General features: G+C 56.8%; 1 protein-coding gene across 1 annotated transcript in view; it reads left to right on the forward strand.

Moving 5' to 3' along the window:
* The first annotated feature begins 1,368 nt into the window (after positions 1–1,368).
* Positions 1,369–19,511, forward strand: part of MID2 (midline 2) — a 62,570-nt gene continuing 44,427 nt past the window's right edge. Inside the window, exons 1-2 of the mRNA XM_084213156.1 lie at positions 1,369–1,441; positions 16,554–17,275. Of these exons, the coding sequence (XP_084069282.1) occupies positions 16,610–17,275 (666 nt within the window). The 5' untranslated portion in view covers positions 1,369–1,441; positions 16,554–16,609. The remainder of the gene's footprint in view (positions 1,442–16,553; positions 17,276–19,511) is intronic.

A 19,511-nucleotide genomic window follows, 5' to 3' on the forward strand; every position in this document is an offset into this window, starting at 1 on the left:
TGTGGGCTATGGGTGGCTCTGGATTTGGAAAAGTGGCTTTAACTTCCTGCCTGTCCAAGAGTCGGAGGGTGGGGCTCTGGTCAGGCTGTTCACTCACCTCACATTGCTCTGTGCAGGTACATGGAGAAAGGCTGGGCCCAGGACAGCTCTAGATGCTGGGATTTGGCCACAGCTGCCTGGGCTGTGCTTTCACTGCTAGAAAATCAGAGATGGGGCTTAATGTAAACAACATGGTGCATATTAAATCCCCTGTTGTCAGACCCTGCTGGAAGCAAGCATTTGTGATTCCTCTGCCCAGTGAACCAGGTAAGAACCAGGCCAGCCATGGTGGTGGAGGCAGCCTCGGCTGCTCAGCGGCCTTGCAGGTGTCCTGTCTCACTGGAGAGCCACAGCAGGACAGCTGCCGTGTGCTCAGCGTGCGCCCGGCCCAACACGGTGCCTGTGCCTGTGTGTGCGCAGGGATGATGGCGCTCAGGGCGCACAGGAGGCGCCTGCTGGTCCTGGCTCACAGCGCCTCCTCCAGCACCTGCCGGCAGCTTGCCCGGCCTCACCTTCAGATGCACCAGGAGCCTCGATGTATTTTTCCTCAGGTTTATTTTTAAAAGACGGCTCATTTTACACTCTGGGCAGCCTTCAAATATAAATAACCTGTGCCACATGTCCCCATATTACGAAGGAATAAATTACAGTTCTGGGTTCCCCCTCCCATGTTTCCCTTTGATGTTATTGCTGTGGATACTTATATATGTGCACTTTGCACGTAACAATCCAACCTCACCCAGAGCTGGTTTGATGTATGGAGAACACTGGGTGGGACATCCCTTTGTGAAGCTGAACCAGGTGGTGAAAACCCCATTTAATTCATTTTTCACTTTGAAAAAAATAAATGCGTTGAATGACCCGCTGTCAAGCTACCAAGTCTCACCATAAACACACGGACACACAGTGCCATCCATCGCATGGGAACACACAGCTCCCCACATCCCATGGGAACACACACTGACCCCCACCCCATAAGGACCCACGGAACCTGAACCCACAGGAACACTGCCCCCCACCCCACGGGAACATGCACAGCCCTGACCCCAGAGTGGCACACAGGGTCCCCAGAGGGGAGCTCAGGGTTCCCAGAGGGGTACAGCAGTGTTCCCAGAGGGGCACTCAGTGTCCCCACAGTGGCACGCAGTGTTCCCAGAGGGGCACTCAGTGTCCCCACCCACAGTGGCACGCAGTGTCCCCACGCCCGCGGAGCCGCCCAGGCCTGGGCGCGCTCCCGCCGTCGCTGCCGCGGCCTCACCTGCGGCGGGGCGGGGCCAAGGGCGGGGCGGGGCCGCGCGCTCTCCGTGGCCCCGCCCCGCCCTCCCCGCGCGCGCCGCCGCCGCCGTGTCCCCGCGCCTCCAAGATGCCCGGGCAGCGGCAGGGAGGCTCCCGTGGGCCGCCGGTACGTACCGGCGGCACCGGGGCGGGCGGGCGCACCGGGGCGGGCCGGGGGGGCTCGCGCGGGTCGCCGGTAGGTACCGGCATCGGGGCGGGAGGCGGCACCGAGTCGGGGAGGGGATGCCGCGACCCACTGGTAGGTACCGGGGCGGGAGGAAGCACCGACCCGGCCGTCGGGGCCCCGGCGCGGCCCTTCCCGCGGGTTTGCAGCAAGTGGCGGGGCGGGGGACCGCCGCCCTTCCCGGGAGTCGTTGCCTGCTCCCCCCGCTCCCGATCGCCTCTCCCCGTTGCCGAGTGCGTCTGCCAGCCGGCTCCGTCGCCTTCCGCCACTTAGCGGGGAGAGCCGGGTCGCCTGTCCCCGCTCGGGGCTTCCCGCGGCCTTCCCGTTCCCCCGGTTCGCCGAGAGCCGTCCTGCTGGGGAGCGGCGGTGCGTTACCGGCGGAGCGGATACGACCTCGCCGGCTGCCGGCTCCCTGCCCGCGGCTTTAGGGATCCCGCGCGCACCTCGTCGTGCCCCCGCCGTTCCCCCTCGCCCTGGGTTTTACGGTGGAGACTGTCCCCTTCGCTGCCCAGCCCCGTGCCAGCTCCCGGCGGTTCGTGCTGCCGGGCTGTCGCCGCCGCCGCAGAGCCGGTGCGGGGCCGGTGCTGCCCTGATCCTGCTGGGCCCCCCCACACCCCTTCCCCCAGCGCGGCTGGAATCCGATGAACTCCAGGGCCACGGAAGTTGATCGGTAGTGGGCTCCGTGACCGGCGCTTCGGAAGCCGCAGAGGAGAGACACGGCCATGTGTGGGAGGTCTGCCAGCGATGTCCCCCCGGGCACCGGGGGTCGGGAGACGTTTCCGGGGCGCTGCCCGCACTTCGGGGTGTCACTGCTGAGCTGGCAGCGGAGTGTGTTTGCTTGCGCCGAGGATCTGTGCAGCTACTGGAAAACGTGCCCAAGTGTCACCTCGTTCTCGCGCTTTATTTTCCTGTTTTGCCTCAAAAAACATCGTAACCGCAGATTTACTGCCCCTGTGTGCGCAGCTGGCGAGGGCTGGAGCTCAGCTGGCAAGGGCTGGAGTGCGGTGAAGGGCCGTTCTGCCCAGCGGTCTGCGGAGTTTCCGGCGAGGGCAGATGGCTCTGCTTGCTCCGTCATTCCCTCAAGTCCGGACACGCCGGCGTTAATGGCTCCTGCCCTTACTGGCTGCCGCCCAAGTCTCCCCAGCCAGCCCGGAGGTTTCGGCTCGGCTTTTGTTGTCGGAAGGCGGCTTCAAGGAGACCGGCTCTGCCGGAGGAGCTGCCGCAGCCGGGTGGGAGCTGGCAGCGGTGCCTGGCGGAGCACAGGGCACTGTTGGCTCCCAGATGGCAGGGGGGCATCATCGGGCAGTGTCTGGCAAACCTGGGAGGTGACACCGACCTGTCGGCCTGCCGGGGGGGCGTTGAGTGTGGGCTCGAGCTGCTCCCAGACCCTTCTGCAGTGCCCTTCCCTCCTGCACCCCGGCTGCAGTGGGCAGTGACCCTCGGTCTGTGCTGGAGGGGCTGTGCAGAGCTGCCTCCGCTCCCCCGGCCGTCATGGGCTCTGTGCTGAGGTTGTCTGTACTGCATTTCACCGTCGAGGAGCAGACTCGAGGCTTGGTTTGTGCCCCTGACCAGGTAGTAAAGGGGTAGTAAAACCGGCCACAGAACGGAGGGAGGGAAGGAGAGAGGCTGGCCCAAGCAGCAGTGCTGGAATACTCTCGCCCTGAGGATGCTCCTGGGAAGAGACAGTAAGTGCAATAGCAATACAAGGAGGAAGGATGAATTGATGCCAATGCCAGCAGCAGCTGTCTCAGTTCAGGCAGGTGGCTACAGAGCCCTGGATGTGCCGGCTGCTGCGATCCAAGCTGGGTCTGTGCCCTGTGCAGCCTTCCATGGCTGCTGGGAGGCTGTGCCTGTGCACAGCCCACGTCCTGCCTGGTTTGGAAGTGCTGCTTTGCAAAAGAGATGGAGCTGCAGTGGGTGATAAATCCCTGCCTTGCAAAGCGTGCACCAGGTGAGCTGTGCTGGCCTCCGAGATACAGGCATGGCTCAGGGGTGTGTGTGCCAGTTTGCAAGCAGAGTGGGATTGGCCCTGGGACCATGTGAGATTGATAAATGACTTAGTTTTAAAGCCAGGATTATGTTGTCTCCTGTTCTATCCTCTCCAGGGATGGATAGGTGTTTCCAAACCCCCGCTGCAACTCCCCTGGGCTCTGGGTTTCTGAACTGTCAGCTGGGGCTTCTGTAGTGCGGAGGGGCGCCTTGAGCCTTTTAGCTCTTGGGTCAACCCCTAGCTTTAGGGGGTTGGTGCATCCCGAAGGCTGGTCACTGGAGAGACCGAGGCTGTCCCATCAGAGATGCTGGAACCAGAGCTGTCTCTGCAGGCTGCACAGCTGGTTCATTAAAGGAAGCTGATGAGCAGTGTGATTATTTTGTTCCTCTGGAAGGAGTTGCCGCTGCCAATTACAAACCCTCCTTAGCCTGCTCAGAACCCCTCTGAGGCTGGTGCTCCCCACATTGGGGTGAGAGGGTCTGTGGCTGCTCCCCTGAGCTCCCTTCTGGAGGGGGACAAAGCCTTGGGGAGGCTGGAGCCTGTGTTGCTGCTTTCCCCTGTTTTTAGTGTTCTTTGCCTGGAAAGAGAGTGTGTGTTGCAGCCTAATGAGTGCCTGGCTGTGCCATCAGGCAGCCCTGGCAGCCCCTCTGAGCAGCAAGCACCCTCGTGGGGATGCTGGATGCTGATGACCGGCCTCGGGCTGCTGCTTCCAACACCATCGCTTGCTACTGTGGAGCCTGGGTCCCAGAAATGCCAGGGCAAGGAGGTCACCAGCAGGAGAATGGTGTGTCTGTGTTGCTCTGAAAGGCGCCTTGTGCTGTGCGAGGGCGGGGGGCTCCAGTGGCGTGCAGGGAACATCTCACCCCTTGGACTCTGGGCTCCCGTGTGTGTTCCCACACAGTGCTGGAAGCATTGGGTCGGACCTTTGTGCCAGCGGCCCTGGATGTGCCTCTCATCCTCGGGTGCAGGGAGGGGCACGGTGCTGAGCCCGGAGCTTGTGGCTGTGTGGAGCAATGCGGGGCAGAGCTAGGCGTGCTGCAGCCCTGGCTTTTGGGGGGCCAGCGGTTGGGCCCTGCCGATGCTGGCAGGATGTGGTGTCTTCAGCATCTGCCTTTTCCTGTCTTTGTCCCAGCCCCTGGCCCAGGGAGCCTGGCCAGTGGCAGAACTGCCCTTTCTGTGCCTCTGGATGCGCTGCACTTTCTCAGGAAGCAGCCAGTTGTGCTTGCTGGCAGTCTATCACTCTGCCCTGCTCTGGCCCCCTGCCCTGGGGCCAGGTGGGTCCTGTGACCAGGGTGGGAACACCCTTGCCCTTGTTTTCTGGGTCTGCCAGCTCACTGCTGTGGGGAAGGCAGCCCCCAGCCCCCAGTAATGCCTTTTAACACAGCAAGGACAGGAGTGGGTTGCTGGCCCCTAGGCCTGCTCCAGTGTGGGAATGGGGCTGGGTGACAAAAATCTGGGATGCTGGTGGGGGGGTCAGGCTAGACTACTTTTTATCTTCTTTTCATGCAATCTCAACTCTGTCGTGCCAGTCAGCCTCCATGCAGCTCACTGATCCCCATGTCACTGTGGGCTTGGCTTCCTCCCCCAGCAAACAAACCTGAAGTGCCCTGGGTGCCAGGAGGGCAGGGGACGTTTCTCTGCTGGGGGCGTTCCCTGTGTTTCAGTGCTGCTGTCATCCCTGTCACAGAATCATAGACTAGGCTAAGTTGGAAGGGACCCATCAGGATCAGTAAGTCCAATTCCTGGCCCTGCACAGACACCCCAAGAATCTCATCATCTGCCTGAAAGTGTTGTCCAAATGCTTTATGAGCTCTGGCAGCCTTGGGGTCATCACCACTTCCCTGGGGGTCCTGTCCCATTTTTCAATCACCCGCTGGGTGAAAAATACATTTCCTGATGTCTAACCTAAACATCATGTCCCCATCCCCCTTAAATGATGTCCCTTTCTGCAGTGGGTGTTTGCTCACAGGAGATGTGGGCTGTCCCAAATGTCCCTGGTGCTGCACCAGTGACTGCTCCCAGAGCCCAGGACTGGGGAGGCACACTGCCCTAGTGCAGGTGCCATCAGGGCCCCGTTGCCCAGGTGTGTGGGAAAGCCTGGTGTGTTCTGTGTCTGCTCCCACCGCAGCCAAGGCTGCCCTGGCATGGCCCAGGAGCATTTTGGACTGTGCTGAATCGGGGAAGTCTGTCCTAAATCAAAGTAGAAAAGGCTCGTGGTGATTCTGATGGTGATTCTGTTTATTATTGGAGCGGAGGCTGCCTGGGAGGTCCCAGTGAGGGGATGCTGCTGCAGGAGCCCAGCGCTGCCGCCAGCTCTTCCCAACGGGGTGGTGCCATCTGGTTTGCTTCCTTTTGGGCACTTCCCATGGGATTTCCGCCCTTAGACAGGAAAAGGGTGCGGGTGGGATCCGGCTGGAATGGAATCTCAGCCAGAGCAGCCTGTGAATGCTGCTGTCACTGTGTGGGTTAAACAACTTCCGAATTTTTTACTCTCTAGAGTGACTGAAGGGAAATGGGGGAGGAGGAGGAGGGGAGAGTTGGGGGGGGGGGGGGGGTTGTTTGTTTGGAGGAGTTGTAGTTTTATACTTTTCTGGGATTTTTTTACACATGTTGCAGTTGGATGCTGCAAGCTCTCAGGTCTCAAAACTGTATTTTATAGATCTCACTGTCTGGTGACTCCGCTAGAGAAGGAAAACCCACAGGCTTGTGAAAAGCCAGTGTGAGAAATAAGTGGAAACTTGCTGCATCACTGAGACTCTGAGGGCAGATCCAAGGGACTCATGCTGCATCCATGCAGGAACACATACAGCAGGTCTGTGTGCCAGCTGTGTCAGGGATCCCCCCAGCTTCACACACTTTCCATGGGATTCCAAATGAAAGGGCTCCTTGCCTCTGCGGAATGTCATTATTGTGTTTATAACTGAGATTTGTGTCTCAGAGAGAAATGAATTGCTCAGTCTATTTCTCGTTTTGCAGATGCAGGAAATCGACTACCACACAAACACAATTTTGAGTTGGTTGACTGAAGGGGAAAAATTGCATTCAGGCAGGAGGCAGAGGCCTGGCTGGAGTGGGGTTCTGTGGGGCACAGGGGAGGTGACAATGTGCCAGCTGTCACAGGTGCAGCCTGCAGCATCCTCTGGCACCACAGCAGCAATATTGAGGAATTAATTAGCTTTCTTTTTCAAAGAGACACAGAGCAGCTTAAATGCATTTTTGTGGATGATTGATCCTCAAAGAACCCCACGAACCTGGCTGTATAATAGGACTGAATGCAGCAAGGCAGGGAAGGGTGGTCTCAAGGATGGTCAGTAACCCAGAGCAGGGGTGGGCTGGGGCAGTAGCACTGGCCTTTGAGCTCAGGGCGTGGGGCTGTGAGCAGCTGCTCTCGTTCACTGCCCCCTGGGTCTCCTGGGGTTTTGGACTGCATGGTGACCTGGCTCAGCACTTCTCTAAGGAGGCTGGGGTTTTGGCTGGATGCTGTACTGGCTTAGGCTGCCACCCGCACTGTCGTGCTGTTGCTGGGACCCAACGTGACACTGTGGTGCTGGCACTGCTGGCTGTGGTGCTGCACGGTGCTCCAGCACTTGGATGAGGCAGACCATGGGCCTGCCAGACTGAATATATATCTACACACATAACACTATTAATTTTTTTAAGGTGGAGTTTTTTAAAACTCTTTTGCTCCTGTCAGTACTTTCCCAAGCCTCTGGCCACCATTGCGGTCAGTCCTGGAGTGACCCTGCAGAGTGATGTGCTCCCTCCAGCACTGCAGGAATTTGTGTCCACTTGTCATTCCTCAGCAGGTGTGTGCTTTGCCTGTTCGTGGAGCCACAGCTGTTTCCCGTGGGGAATCATGAGTGTCAGGTGCTCTTGGAGGCACCTTGGTGTGTCAAACCCCCAGGGAGGCTCTGGAATCGTCTGTGATCATGACAGATGCAAAATTTGGAACATTTGGGCTCCTTTCAGATCATTAAAGAACTTATCAGTGTGTGAGAGCAGGTATTGTCTGTGCCCTGCCTCCTGTCGCCAGCCAGAAGCCTCTGCCTCCCTTGGGCAGCCCTCAGGGAGGGGGCAGGGATGGCAGGAGGAAATTACCTTTGTAGTTACCTGCTTCGTGTCCTGAACTGCAGCTGAGCAGAGCTGAAAGGGATGGCAGACAAATCCACAGCTCCTGGGTGCTGCCAGAATTACCTTGGCTGCCCCTCAGAGCAGGGAAGAGAACTTTGGAGAGATGCAGTGTGGTGGAGGCAGGCTGGTTGGGAGCCGGGTGACAGAGGCAACCAGCACGGTCCAAGTCCTCCACCCAAGTGGGTGGGGATGGTGGCCTTGTTTAGTGTGCTCCGGGATGCAGCCTGGCTGGGTTCAGGGCTGTTCCCTGCTCCATTGCCACAGGCTGATCATGGGGTGATGGGCTGAGCTGCGTGGCTCTCCCCTGGCTCTGTGAGCTCTGCCTGCCTTCAGCAGTTAGTCCCCATCCTGGCATGAGCCGTGGGAATCCATGTCCTGCAGTGGCACGGCTGTGCTGATGCCCTTGGCTCAGGAAAGCTCTCCTGGGTGGCTGGGGGAGTGAGCTTGGGGCTGTCCCAGAGGATGCGGTGAGGTGTTGTTGGTGGAGCATCCTTTGATGTGCTTCATAAAGTGTGAAGGACACCACCGTGGGTGTCCGTGACATTCAGAGCAGACCATGGGACATGGGGACAGCCAGTGGCTGTGCCATACCTGTCTGTTCTGTGTGCTGGAATTTCCTCCTCCTCTCTTTAGAGATCCAGCCCCTTGACAGGGGATATTGCAGGGGGAAGCTGAGCCAAGGGGAATTGGTGCTTTTTTGTTTATAAATGTATTTTATTTTGAGATGATGAGCAAAAGCGCTCCTGTGCAGCAATGGAGAGGCCTCCCCAAAGAGATGCTAATGGCTTTGAGTCACCTCAGGGCGTGGGAGCATTTTGTCTTGAAAGGCTTTAAATGACCTGTGTAATGCGCTGGAAAAGTGTCCAGGGAGCGCTGGGTCACTCTGTCATTCCGCAGCACCGGGAGAGGGACTGGGAAATGTGGCTGCTCTGTGGAGCACTCCCAAGGGATTGGGGTAGGAAAAAGGATTAAAATTTGCTGTGGCTTGAAAGCAAGCCCTAGTTGGGTCCTCGCTGTAGTGGAGAGGAGGTAGCTCTGAAGAGCCGATCTGCGGCTGGCCGCGGCGGGCGGCGGGGGTGCCGCGGGTCCCTTCGCAGCGATGGTGTTACGAACAGACGGGAGCTCTCCCTTCCGCAGCGATGGTGTTACGAACAGACGGGAGCTCTTTCTCCCTGCCTTTCCCCGCGGCTGACCCGGGCAGCGCTGGCATTGCTGCCTGTGCCCTGCCGCAAGCGGGGCATGGCTGCGGGCTCCAGCTCCAAACCTCCTCTGCTGGGACCCTCCGTGGATGGGCCCAGCTTGAGCTGGGCTGGCTCTGGGAGAAACGGGTCTCAGAGTCTTGTGTGCCTGGAAGCCTGGAATGGTGAAGTCCCAGGCTGAACCCTCGACAGAGGCAGCTTTCCTCCTGTTAAATTATTAATCTCTTTTAGCTGGCCCGGGAGCCCAGTTATGCCAGTCTGAATGTCTCTTCCTGAGCATTTCAGGGGGGAGGGGGGGTGGAAAAGTCCAAAATATCTGCTACCTGCTTTGTTTCTGCGCTGGGCATTAGCACTAATTATCCCCCCATTGTCTCCAGTTCCTGCAGGAAGTGTTGTTTATCCTTTCAGCCTCCCAGGAATGCAGCCCAAGGAGCTGTGCAGATATATTTAACCTGGCTCAGAGCAGCACAATGGCCCTTGGCTTTCCCGGCCCTGTGGTATCTCTGGAAGTGCAGCCGATCTGTCGCTTTGGGGCGGGGAGGTTGGAGGGGGCGCTGGGCCGGGACAGCGCCCAGGCTCCGGGCTGACTGCACAGCCTCCGTGCCGTCAGGCCGGGGTCTGACAGGGGTCGGAACTGCTGCTTCTGCTGCCGCATGAGCAGCAAAATGGGACTGAAGCGATGGCATCGGCAGCGTGTGTTCCATGGGTCGGGGCTGGCGTGGTGCCGGGCTTGCATGTGCTCCTCGGAGCTCCATCAGCGCACACGGCAACCCTGGGCCACCAGGGACGTGACAGAGCCTTTGGTTCACACAGCAGCTCCCATCCCCTCTGGAGCCCTTCTTGCTCCCTTGGCCCCCTTCGGTTTTCTCCCTTCCCAGCAGGAGTCAGGTGGTGCAGAGGGGCCATGCCCAGAACAGGTTGGGGGCATCATGGTGGGATGCCCCTCTTGGGCTCTGTGCCTTTGCTGGGTTGGGACTGTGCTGTGCAGGGGGAAGCCCCCTTCTTTGGTTGAGGATCCCTTGTTATTCCATCTCCCAGAAAACATCCCTGCGGCAGAGCTTTGACTTCTGCACAGCAGGAGGGGTCCTGGGGAGCACTGGTGCGGGGCCAGCTCCCTGCTCGGGTGCACGGGCCCCTCTCTGTGGTCACACTCATGTGACAGCAGCGCTGCTACCTTGCCAGGTCCGGGGCTGTGAGCACAGGAGCTGGCTGTTGCTGCTCCAGCCTCTGGAGAGGCCAAGGGATTTGCTTTGCAGTGCACTCCTCCTCAGCAAGGCAGACCTCTGTGCCGAGCTGGATGATCTGTGCAGTGTCCATCTGGGGGATAAGAGCCATGACTTGCCCTGGAGCCCAAAGGTTATTCCAGAGCACCAGCTGCCACTGCAGCTATGCCCTCCCTCATCCTTGCTGGGCTGGGGGCTGGTGGCTGTGGTAGGGATCAGGCTGGGCTGGAGCCGCATTGCAGGCGGTGGCTGAGGAAGAGGGAAAGGATGCAGAGCCACAGGGTGCGCCTGGAGAAAGGCTCAGATCAAAAGGCCGCTGCCATGTGTGGTCTGGCAGGAGGCAGCTGCGAGCGGGGCTGTTTTCAGGAGCTGCTGAGTCTGCTTGCCTGCTGTACAGCATCAGCTGGAGAGGCTGGCAGAGCAGGGTGGCAGGAGAGCACAGAGCTGCAGGAGAGGTAAGGGAGGGGAGGGGGTGGTGAGACCTGGATCAGTGTGGAGTCCTGTGGCAGGAGGGGAGGGACAATTTGCAGGGGGTGGTGGCAGGGGAATGGCAGGGCTGCCAGGACTGTGTGAGTGCTGGACGTGCCACTTTGGTGGCATGCCTGGTCCCCAGCTGCTTTTCTCAAGGGCTAGGCTGGAAGGGCGGCACTCACTTCTGCACTGGCCTGGCGGGTCTGCTCCTGCTAAAGCCATGTGCCTGCAGCTGTCCCTGACAGTGCCACGGCCCCTCCCTCCCAGCCCTCCGTCACTGTCACCCCTAGCTTCAGCCGAGGTTTCAGCCCGAGCTGTGGGGGCAGCTGCTGGCAGAGAGGCAGGGACTGTGGGTTTCATTGCAGGGGGATGGACGGACGGACATAGGCACTGTGGGAAAGAGGGTTGCCATGGGCTGTGACCTGCCAGAGCTTGAGACTGGCTGCTGCAGCCCTAGGTTTCACAGAGGCAAGTGCTGGGGACCTTGGGGAGCTGCTGTCTTCCCCAGGAGCTGGAAGCAGCTGTGCTGTACTCCAGGGACCTGCCACAGTGGAGGGGCTGGGGAGGTGCCCTGAGCCTTTTGTGTCTGTCAACCTCCAGGCACTGATGAAGATGGCAGGGAAGGTTCCAACATGGTGTCAGTGGGAATTGCCCCATAATGTCCCGGAGAACAGTGTGTGCCATTGCTGCCTGGGGTGTCTTCAAACCTGTCCAGCTGATGAGGAATCCACATGCATGATTCCTGCTGTATGGCTGCAGGAGCCAGGGAGCAAACAGCAGGGAATCCCTTCCTGATCCACCCTGAAGCTCAAGGGCTCCAAAATGCTGCATCCCCTGGGGGCCCTTGGTGGACACATGCTGTTCTGAGGTCCTGTGGGAGCACTCCAGGAGGTGTCACCTTTCTGGGTGCTATTTGTAGAAAAGAGGCAAAATTTTCCCTTGTACCAGGATATCACTGGAGATCAAACAAAGGATCTTTGGTGCTTGCCTCTCTGACATCATGCAGGTGAATGAGGTGGAGGCCTTGTAGGCTTTAGCTGGAGCATCCTTGTCCCATGCAGGAAACCCAAGACAGCCCTTCGCAACCTTGGAGCCTGACAGGAGACATTCAGGAGTAAAGGGATTCTGTGATGGAGCAAAATGGCCTCATCCCATCAGTGAAGGCCGCGATGAAGGTGAAATTCCCAGAGGGAATAAGGTGCTGTGCAAATGGAGGAGTTAAAGAGCACAAATGGCCAGTGTCTGCTGGGCTCTGGTGGCTCTTCTGGAGGGTTTAAGAATGAACTGCCAGCACACAGGGGTCTCTCATTGAAGTGAACCGCTGCATGGGAACCCAGCCTCCTGGCTCTGTCCTTCATTTAAGAGATGCAGGGAGAGCAGTGGAAATTATGTGGAGCAACCTTGCTTTAGCACTAAGCAAATTGGCTGAGAAAATAATTAAAGCTAGTATGGAAATGCTGTTTCAGTTTGATGGATTAGGGACAGCAACACAGGCTTTTATAGGGGGATTCCAGGTTAACTGCAGCAGGCGGTGTTCTTTTTCTAGTATGGCACTAAAGTGATTGGGGAGGGCAGCTGGGAGACATCATTGGGATTTTCAGAAAGCCTCAGACAAATCTGTGGAGTTATTACAGTGGGAGTGGTGGGAGGGAAGGCCCAGTTCTGTTTGATGTGTTCAGGTGTTCTGGGAGGGAGGAGTAGAGGCAATGATGCGGCCAAGGGATGCTCTGTGCTGGCCTGGCTGAGAGATGCTCTGTGCTGGCTGCAGCTTTGAGCTTCAAATTTGGTGTTAAATATGCACAGCTGATGGAAACAAAGCACAGAAAAAATAGGGAACGGTGGATGTGAATTGGCTGGAGGAGCCTGGAGGCCTCCCCTCTCCCTGGGGTGCCTTCCTTAGGTCAGCAGTTGCTGATCATGCAGCTGGGGCTGTGTTCCTCCTAGGACCCTGTTTCTCCTGGACAGGCCCATCCCAAGGGCAGTTCAGGCAAGTTGGTTGGGAAGGCTGGGCTGGCAGGAGTGCAGGGTCATTGGCAGAGCCGGGGAAATGGAGGGGGGACCTCTCCCCCTCGAGCTGCAGAACGGGTCCCTGCTGCCGTGGAGGCTGCGCTGGGCTCCTCAGGAATGAGACGAACAAGATGTGGCTGCTGCACGGGCTGTTCTGTCCTCCCCTCAGCACTGATCCAGTTTTGAACTAATTTTCCCGAGGACAACAAAAAGGATGGAGACAACTGCTGCCCAGATTTTGTATCCTGCTGTCACTGTGCCAATTAAGGAAAGGGTTGCCATATTTTATTACTTTTTTCGTTAATGCACGGGTGGAGCAGCATAGCTCTTCTAAAGCCTCATTCTTGGAAGGGGCTGAGCAATCTCGGCTAGAGCTTTTTTGAGGGGGAGGGGAAGTTAAAAAAAAAAGAGGGATAAAAAGGGGAAGGGGAAATAAATAATCGTATTTGGTGCAGAAAATACCAACCTGCAGAATTAACATTTGTCTGAACACGTCTAGATATCCTGGTGGGGGACTTTGAAGGCTGGCCAAATTCTTCCCTGGGTTGATGCTGGGGGAGACCAGAGGGAATTTTATGTGGACTTGGAAAACATGGGTAAAAATGGGGCCTGGATGCTGCTCGAGGGGAAAGCGTGAATTTTGGGTTGGCTGCCTGTGGCCTCAGGTGATGTACACCAGGATGTCCCTCTCCCAGGTGTGGATGGGGTGATGTGGGCAGCATTCCTCCTTCCATGTCTCTCCTTCGTTCTTCCCTTGGTGCCAAACCTCTGCATCTCTCCTGACAAACCTGTGAGCTTGAGGCAGTGATGAAGAGCTTTGATATTGTGAAAATAATTATTTGGGAGAAGAGGTGGGGGAACCTTTGTATCCAGGAGCCCTTGCTGTAACTTGCCAAGGGTGACCCATGTACCCTCACTGTGCTCCTGTTGCTCCAGGCTGGCACACAGTGTTTGGAGACCATCTGGGCTGGAAGTAAAAGCAGCGGTCGCTGTGTCCCGGAGAACCTGGCACTGGCTCTGCACTGGCCCTGCATCATCCTCAGCTCTGCCTCCCCTGGGGTTTGCTGCCTTCCCCATCCTTTCTGTTAGTCATTGATTTCCCACCCCCTCCCCCTTTTCCCTCAGTTTTGGGCAAAGCTCAGATCAACACAGAAAAACGTTTGGTTGGATGTCACATGTTGTTAACCTGCTGCTGCACATTGTCATTACAGGCCAGCATGGACAGGGCCACTGACTCTTGGGCACAAAGGACACGGGGCTGTTTATAAACAGTGGTAGTATTTTATAACTTTTATATTTAGGGAGTTAATGACTCTAAAGAAAGCAGATTTTAATCTAATCAACTATTCCTTGAGCTGTGTCAGTCCTGGACATCAAAGAGAACATCAAAGTGAGAGGCATGAAAGGCTCTGATGGCAGCATGGCTGCTTTGCCAGGTGTAGCATCTCGGAGCAGGGCTCCCTTTCCTCCTCCGAGGGGGCTCCTCCAGCAGGGCTCCTGCAGCTGCAGGCAGGCTCCTGTCCCTGCTGCTGTACTGCCTTTGAGCAGGCTCCTGTGCCTCCTCCACACCTCCGAGAGGGCTCCTGCTTCTGTCCCAGCCTGAGGCTCCTCTTGGGTATGTCAAAGGTAAAAGCTCTTGTCCCAGCAAGCAAAACAAGATTAATGTACAGATGTCCCTCAGTAACAAAGCCAAAGGCTGTTTAAACTTTCTGCATTGTTATCCCTTGGATAGCAAAGGACCTGCACGTGAAGCCTGAAGTTGGATGTGGGAGTGTGAGATGCTGCTCCGTTGGACATCTGGCTCTGGCAAGGTGTTGGGGAGCCTCTCACTCCAGTCATGATTTTTAAATTCTTTTCCCAGTCTTAGTCAGGCTATGAAACAAATCTGATCTTGTCCTTTCTTTTTTGTTCATCTTTGTGTTTGCTGACCAGAGAGGACCCATGAGTGAGGGGGGGCAGGAGGGGCTGTGCCCCAGCCGGGCTGGCACAGCAGGGTCTGGGCTCTTGGGGCCAGGCTGCAGCCCTGGCACAGAGAGGGGCCGGCCTGGGAGGTGCCCCGAGCACTGGGGGTGTATTGGGACCCCTCATCCTTCCAGGCCTGCAGCGTGGAGCCCACTGGATCCAGGGCAGTCCAGCAGGCTCAGGGCCAGGAGCAGTTTCCTCCCCGCTGCTTTCCCAGGGCTGCAGCAGCTCCGAGGCTTCAGAAACCCTCCGTGGGCTGTGCAGAGGAAGCTGCTGGGAGCCCTCGTGCTCTTCTGCTTGTTTGGATCCAGCCACTTCTCCACTGTCTCTCTTGAGGAAAAGAACAGTAATTTGAAATGTGTGTATGTGTGTGCAAGGCTGCATTTGGCCAGCAAGAGCTGCTTCAGCGTGAACGTATGAGAATATCCAAGGGATTTATTTTCTAAGCCCCTTGAGCTGGTGCAGGGAAGAGCTCAGGGTTTCCTCCAGGCACTTGCATTTCCTCCAGGCACTTGCATTTCCTATTTCAGACAATGGGCAAGAGATGGTGCAGTGGGGTGGGGGTGATGGAACCGATGTGCTCAGTGGGATGGGGGTGGGCATGTCCTACTCTGGCACCTGTGCAATTTGCCTTTGGTAGGAGCTAGCAGCAGCCTGGGCTTCCAGCAGCCAGACCCTCTCCTGCTGCTGGGTCATCCCCCTACACTTTGGTTAAAGCCCTTTTGCACAGAATCCCAGACTGGTTTGGATTGGAAGGACCTTAAAGCTCGTCCAATTCCAATCCCCTGCCGTGGGCAGGGACACCTTCCACTGTGTTGGGTTGCTTCCAGCCTGGCCCAGAACACTTCCAGGGATCCAGGGACAGCCACAGCTTCTCTGGGCAACCTGTGCCAGGGCCTGCCCACCCTCCTAGGGAAGGGTTTTTCATCTTCTCCCCAAGCAGAGCCTGTGCACCACTCCAGGGTGTTCCAGGGGTGAAAACCAGGCTGGGCTGGAGGCAACTGTGTTGCTTCCCACAGGGTCAGTTCCTGCAGCAGTGCCAAGGTGAGGGGTTCCTGTGGCTGGGACTGAACAGGTCTCTCCTCACATCCATGATGAGGGACACCACAGTGGGCATCACTGGGAGCCTGCCTTGCTGTGGCTGAGGAAACCAGGAGGTACCACTTGTGCACTGGATGGTGGGTGAGAAAGGAGAGGCTGGATCTGGTTCCATGTCACCGCATGACTGTTTAGGAATGTGCTGGGATGCTGGCAGAGGCTGGGTAGCACTCGGGGTGCAGCTCCTAGTGCTCTGCAAACCAGAGTTGGGAGCAGCAGGTTGAGTTGCCTGCTGGGAGCTGTTTTCCAGCCTCGTGCAAGGGAAGGGAGCTAAAAATACAGCTTGTTTGCCTCCAGCTGGAGTTGATTTAGGTATCCCTGGCTGTTGTGGAGTGCAGCGGAGGACAGCCAGTAGTGGAACTTTGCCAACTATAATTTCACTGCTATGCCCTCCCCACCCTGCTCCAAAAAGCAATGGCCAGGAAAAGCAGGGAGCAGGATGAGATGTTAAGAGCTCCCAGCCTGCTCTGCTCAGAATTTCCACGACATGATTTGCCTTTTCTCCTTCACCAGAAGCAGGCCTGGAGCTGCTGGAGGGGATGTTAAGAGGTTTATCTGTGCCATGCAGAGCAGCATGGAACGCCAGCACGGCCACGCCCTGGTCTTGGCAGCGCACACCAACACAAACGAAATCATGTGGTTTCTCCTGGTTTTGTTTCCAGGCTTATGGTCCAGGTCCTGCCCTGGCTGGGCTGGAAGGTGTGAGAGGAGCTGCTGCTGCTCCTCCCATTCCATCCCCTCCATATGGCTCCTGTCCCACTGTGACTCCAGGCTCTGTTCCATGTGGGGTGAGACAGCTCCAGCCTGTCCTTGCAGGGGCCTGGCAGGGCTGGAGTTGACAGCATCAGAATGCAAAGGGTGTCAGGGTGTTGCATGGGTGATGTGTCCAACCCCCCCAGGCACCTGCTGCTGGAGGAGTGGAGCAGCCCAGGAGTGCAGCTGTAGTCTCACATCTCTGCTCTCCTTCCTTGCAGGTTCTTGACCACCTTCCCTGGTTTTTGATGCTGAATCAGGATCGTGTTAACTAAAGATGGAAACACTGGAGTCAGAATTGACCTGCCCAATCTGTCTGGAGTTATTTGAGGACCCCCTCCTGCTGCCCTGTGCCCACAGCCTGTGCTTCAGCTGTGCCCACCGCATTCTGGTGTCCAGCTGCTCCTCCAGCGAGTCCATCGAGCCCATCACCGCCTTCCAGTGCCCGACCTGCCGCTATGTCATCTCCCTCAACCACCGGGGCCTGGAGGGCCTCAAGAGGAATGTGACCCTGCAGAACATCATCGACCGCTTCCAGAAGGCGTCCCTGAGCGGCCCCAACTCCCCCAGCGAGAGCCGCCGCGAGAGGACCTATCGCAACAGCCCTACCATGTCCGTGGCCGGCGAGAGGATCGCCTGCCAGTTCTGCGAGCAGGATCCGCCCCGCGACGCCGTCAAGACCTGCATCACCTGCGAGGTGTCCTACTGCGACCGCTGCCTGCGCGCCACCCACCCCAACAAGAAGCCCTTCACCAGCCACCGGCTGGTGGAGCCCGTGCCCGACGCGCACTTCCGCGGACTGACGTGCCTGGAGCACGAGAACGAGAAGGTGAACATGTACTGTGTGGCTGATGACCAGCTCATCTGTGCCTTATGTAAACTGGTGGGCCGCCACCGCGACCACCAAGTGGCATCGCTCAGCGATCGCTTCGAGAAGCTGAAGGTAAGGATGCAGGGTTCCTCCAGAGCGCTCTGAAGCTGTCTTTCTGTGGGAGCTGAGGTTGCGCTGAATGTGATGTAAACCTGCCTGGATGATATTTGACCTATATGAAGTTTGAATTCCCTCTCCACCCCCCGTGCATTCTGAATAAGCCTGCAAAACACTTTTAATTCCTTTTTTTTTAAATGAAAAAAAAAACTACAGCAAGTCCCATCTGAGGTCATGCTGGTGAGGCGTGACTGTGGCAGCAGTCATGTTCCCATTAGAACCCTGCTCATGTCTTTCTCAGCTGCTGCTTCCTCTGGCCTTTCTCCCTTCACGTTCCAGGCTCATTCTGCCCCAAAAGTGCTTTTCTGGGATCTTTGACCTGTTCATGTTCAGAACAAAACCACTCTCTCCGCTCTCGTGTATTTTGAGGGCAGAAGGAATACTTCAATGCTCCAGCAAAAACACAGAATGCTTGGGGTTTTTTTTGTGCAGACCAGATTATTTTTTCTTCCTTGTTTTTAAACAAACTGGTGCCTGGAAAGAAATCTTCCTAGATGTCCAGTTTCTTGGGCTGGTTTCCCACCTTCCCGTCTCCAGACTCTCCTGAACTTGCTGCAAGGTGCCCAGTGCTGTGACTAAACACCCCTGATGGCATGAGGAATGGGGTGGGATGTCCTGGGTGTTTCTTCTTCATATTCCAGCCACCAGGTTTGGCTTTGGGTTAGTGCTGCCAAATGGGGCCTGGGGAGGCTTGCTTTGCCTGCCTGTCTCCCATCTCATCATCCTCACCTAAGCTTCCCCGGTGTGCAGAGCTGCACCAGCAGCCCTGTCCGTAGTCCAGGACATTCTTTTTCCATGAGGAAATGTCTCAATTAGCAAATTGGAAACCTTCAAAAGCAGTGACCATGTATGTTTGCATGCAATAAAACCTGGGCAGAGAAATTAAAACCCTGGAATATTCCTTCTTGATACAGCCTGTGCCAGCCAGTCAAATCCTTTTGAGGAAGCCTAGCAGGTTGCCAGAACCCTTTTCCCTTTTAAATAAGAGTCTTAAGTGATTTTGGCCATGGAGGGAAGCTCTCTGCTGAAAGCATTCTTCCTGTGCCGTTCATCCTGCCCAGCTCCTCAGTCTCTGCAGGGCTGGAGCTGCTGGGGGAGCAGAGGTAAGGGTGGCCACAGCTACCTGGAGAGGACTCCAATGTGTGTCCTTCTTCTGGTTCATCCTCCAGCACATCCCTGCCTCTGGCTGTGCATTGGTGGGGCTGGTTTTGGGTGTCTCTTTTCCTGACACTCTGCCTCCACTGCAGAAATTGCTCAGGATTGATGCCAGGCTTCACCATCAGAGCCAGTATTTGTTTTGGCATCTTGTGCCATCTCCTTGCGTGGCCTCGGTCCAAGCTCCGACCACTGTCTGCTCCTTGGCAGCAATGAAAATCCTTGCAAGTACCTGAAATCCTTGCAATCCCTAAATGTGTGCTGATAGGATGCTGCTGCCTGGGGATCTGTGGCTGCTGCCTCCCGTGGGCCTGCCCCATGTCCCGTGCTGCCGGCAGGGCTCTGCCCCTCTGTCCCCTCCTCAGGATGTCACTGCTGAGCTCGGTGGCTGCTCCAAGGGCTCTGCAGTGCTCTCGGGCAGCCAGCAGTGAGCAGATGCACTTAATCCCTGGCTTTGATCCCACATCCTGAGTGAGCTGGGAACGCCTTTCAAGTTAGATTTTTTTGATGAAAAATTGGGTTTTTGAAGTGAGTAACTTCCTGTTGTCAGAAGGGCTGTGCTTTCCACACATATCTTTGGTGGGGAATTTTTTTTGTCTCTTTAGAAGAGCTGAGTGCCTCAAATTGGACTACTGTGTGTAAATGAGAAACCCTCTCCCAGTGCTCCCCTTTCTTCCAAGCTGGTTTTACATCTAAAGTGACCAACGTGTGCCAGCAGCCTGACTTCCCTGTGGATGCTCTGCAGTGATCCATCCATACTGTATTATACACCTCCAGATGTTTTAGGAACCGTCTTTAATCCCTTTAATGCATGTGATGGGTTTATTTTGTGCATCTTCAACTCCATTTGGTAATGTTGTAAATTACGATTCCAGCCGGTGTGAGCGGTTTTCTGAGATTTAAGCAGGGACCACAGGGATTCCAGGCAGGATGGGGGAGAAGATGGAGTGCTGAATCATGGCCAGGAGCTTTCTGAAGTGGAGTGCCAGGGATGGATGTAGTGACATTCTCTTTCCCTGGGAAGGTTCATGTCAAG

Source organism: Fringilla coelebs, assembly GCF_963513975.1.
Source record: "Fringilla coelebs genome assembly, chromosome: 11".
In the NCBI taxonomy this organism is placed as follows: Eukaryota; Metazoa; Chordata; class Aves; order Passeriformes; family Fringillidae; genus Fringilla; species Fringilla coelebs.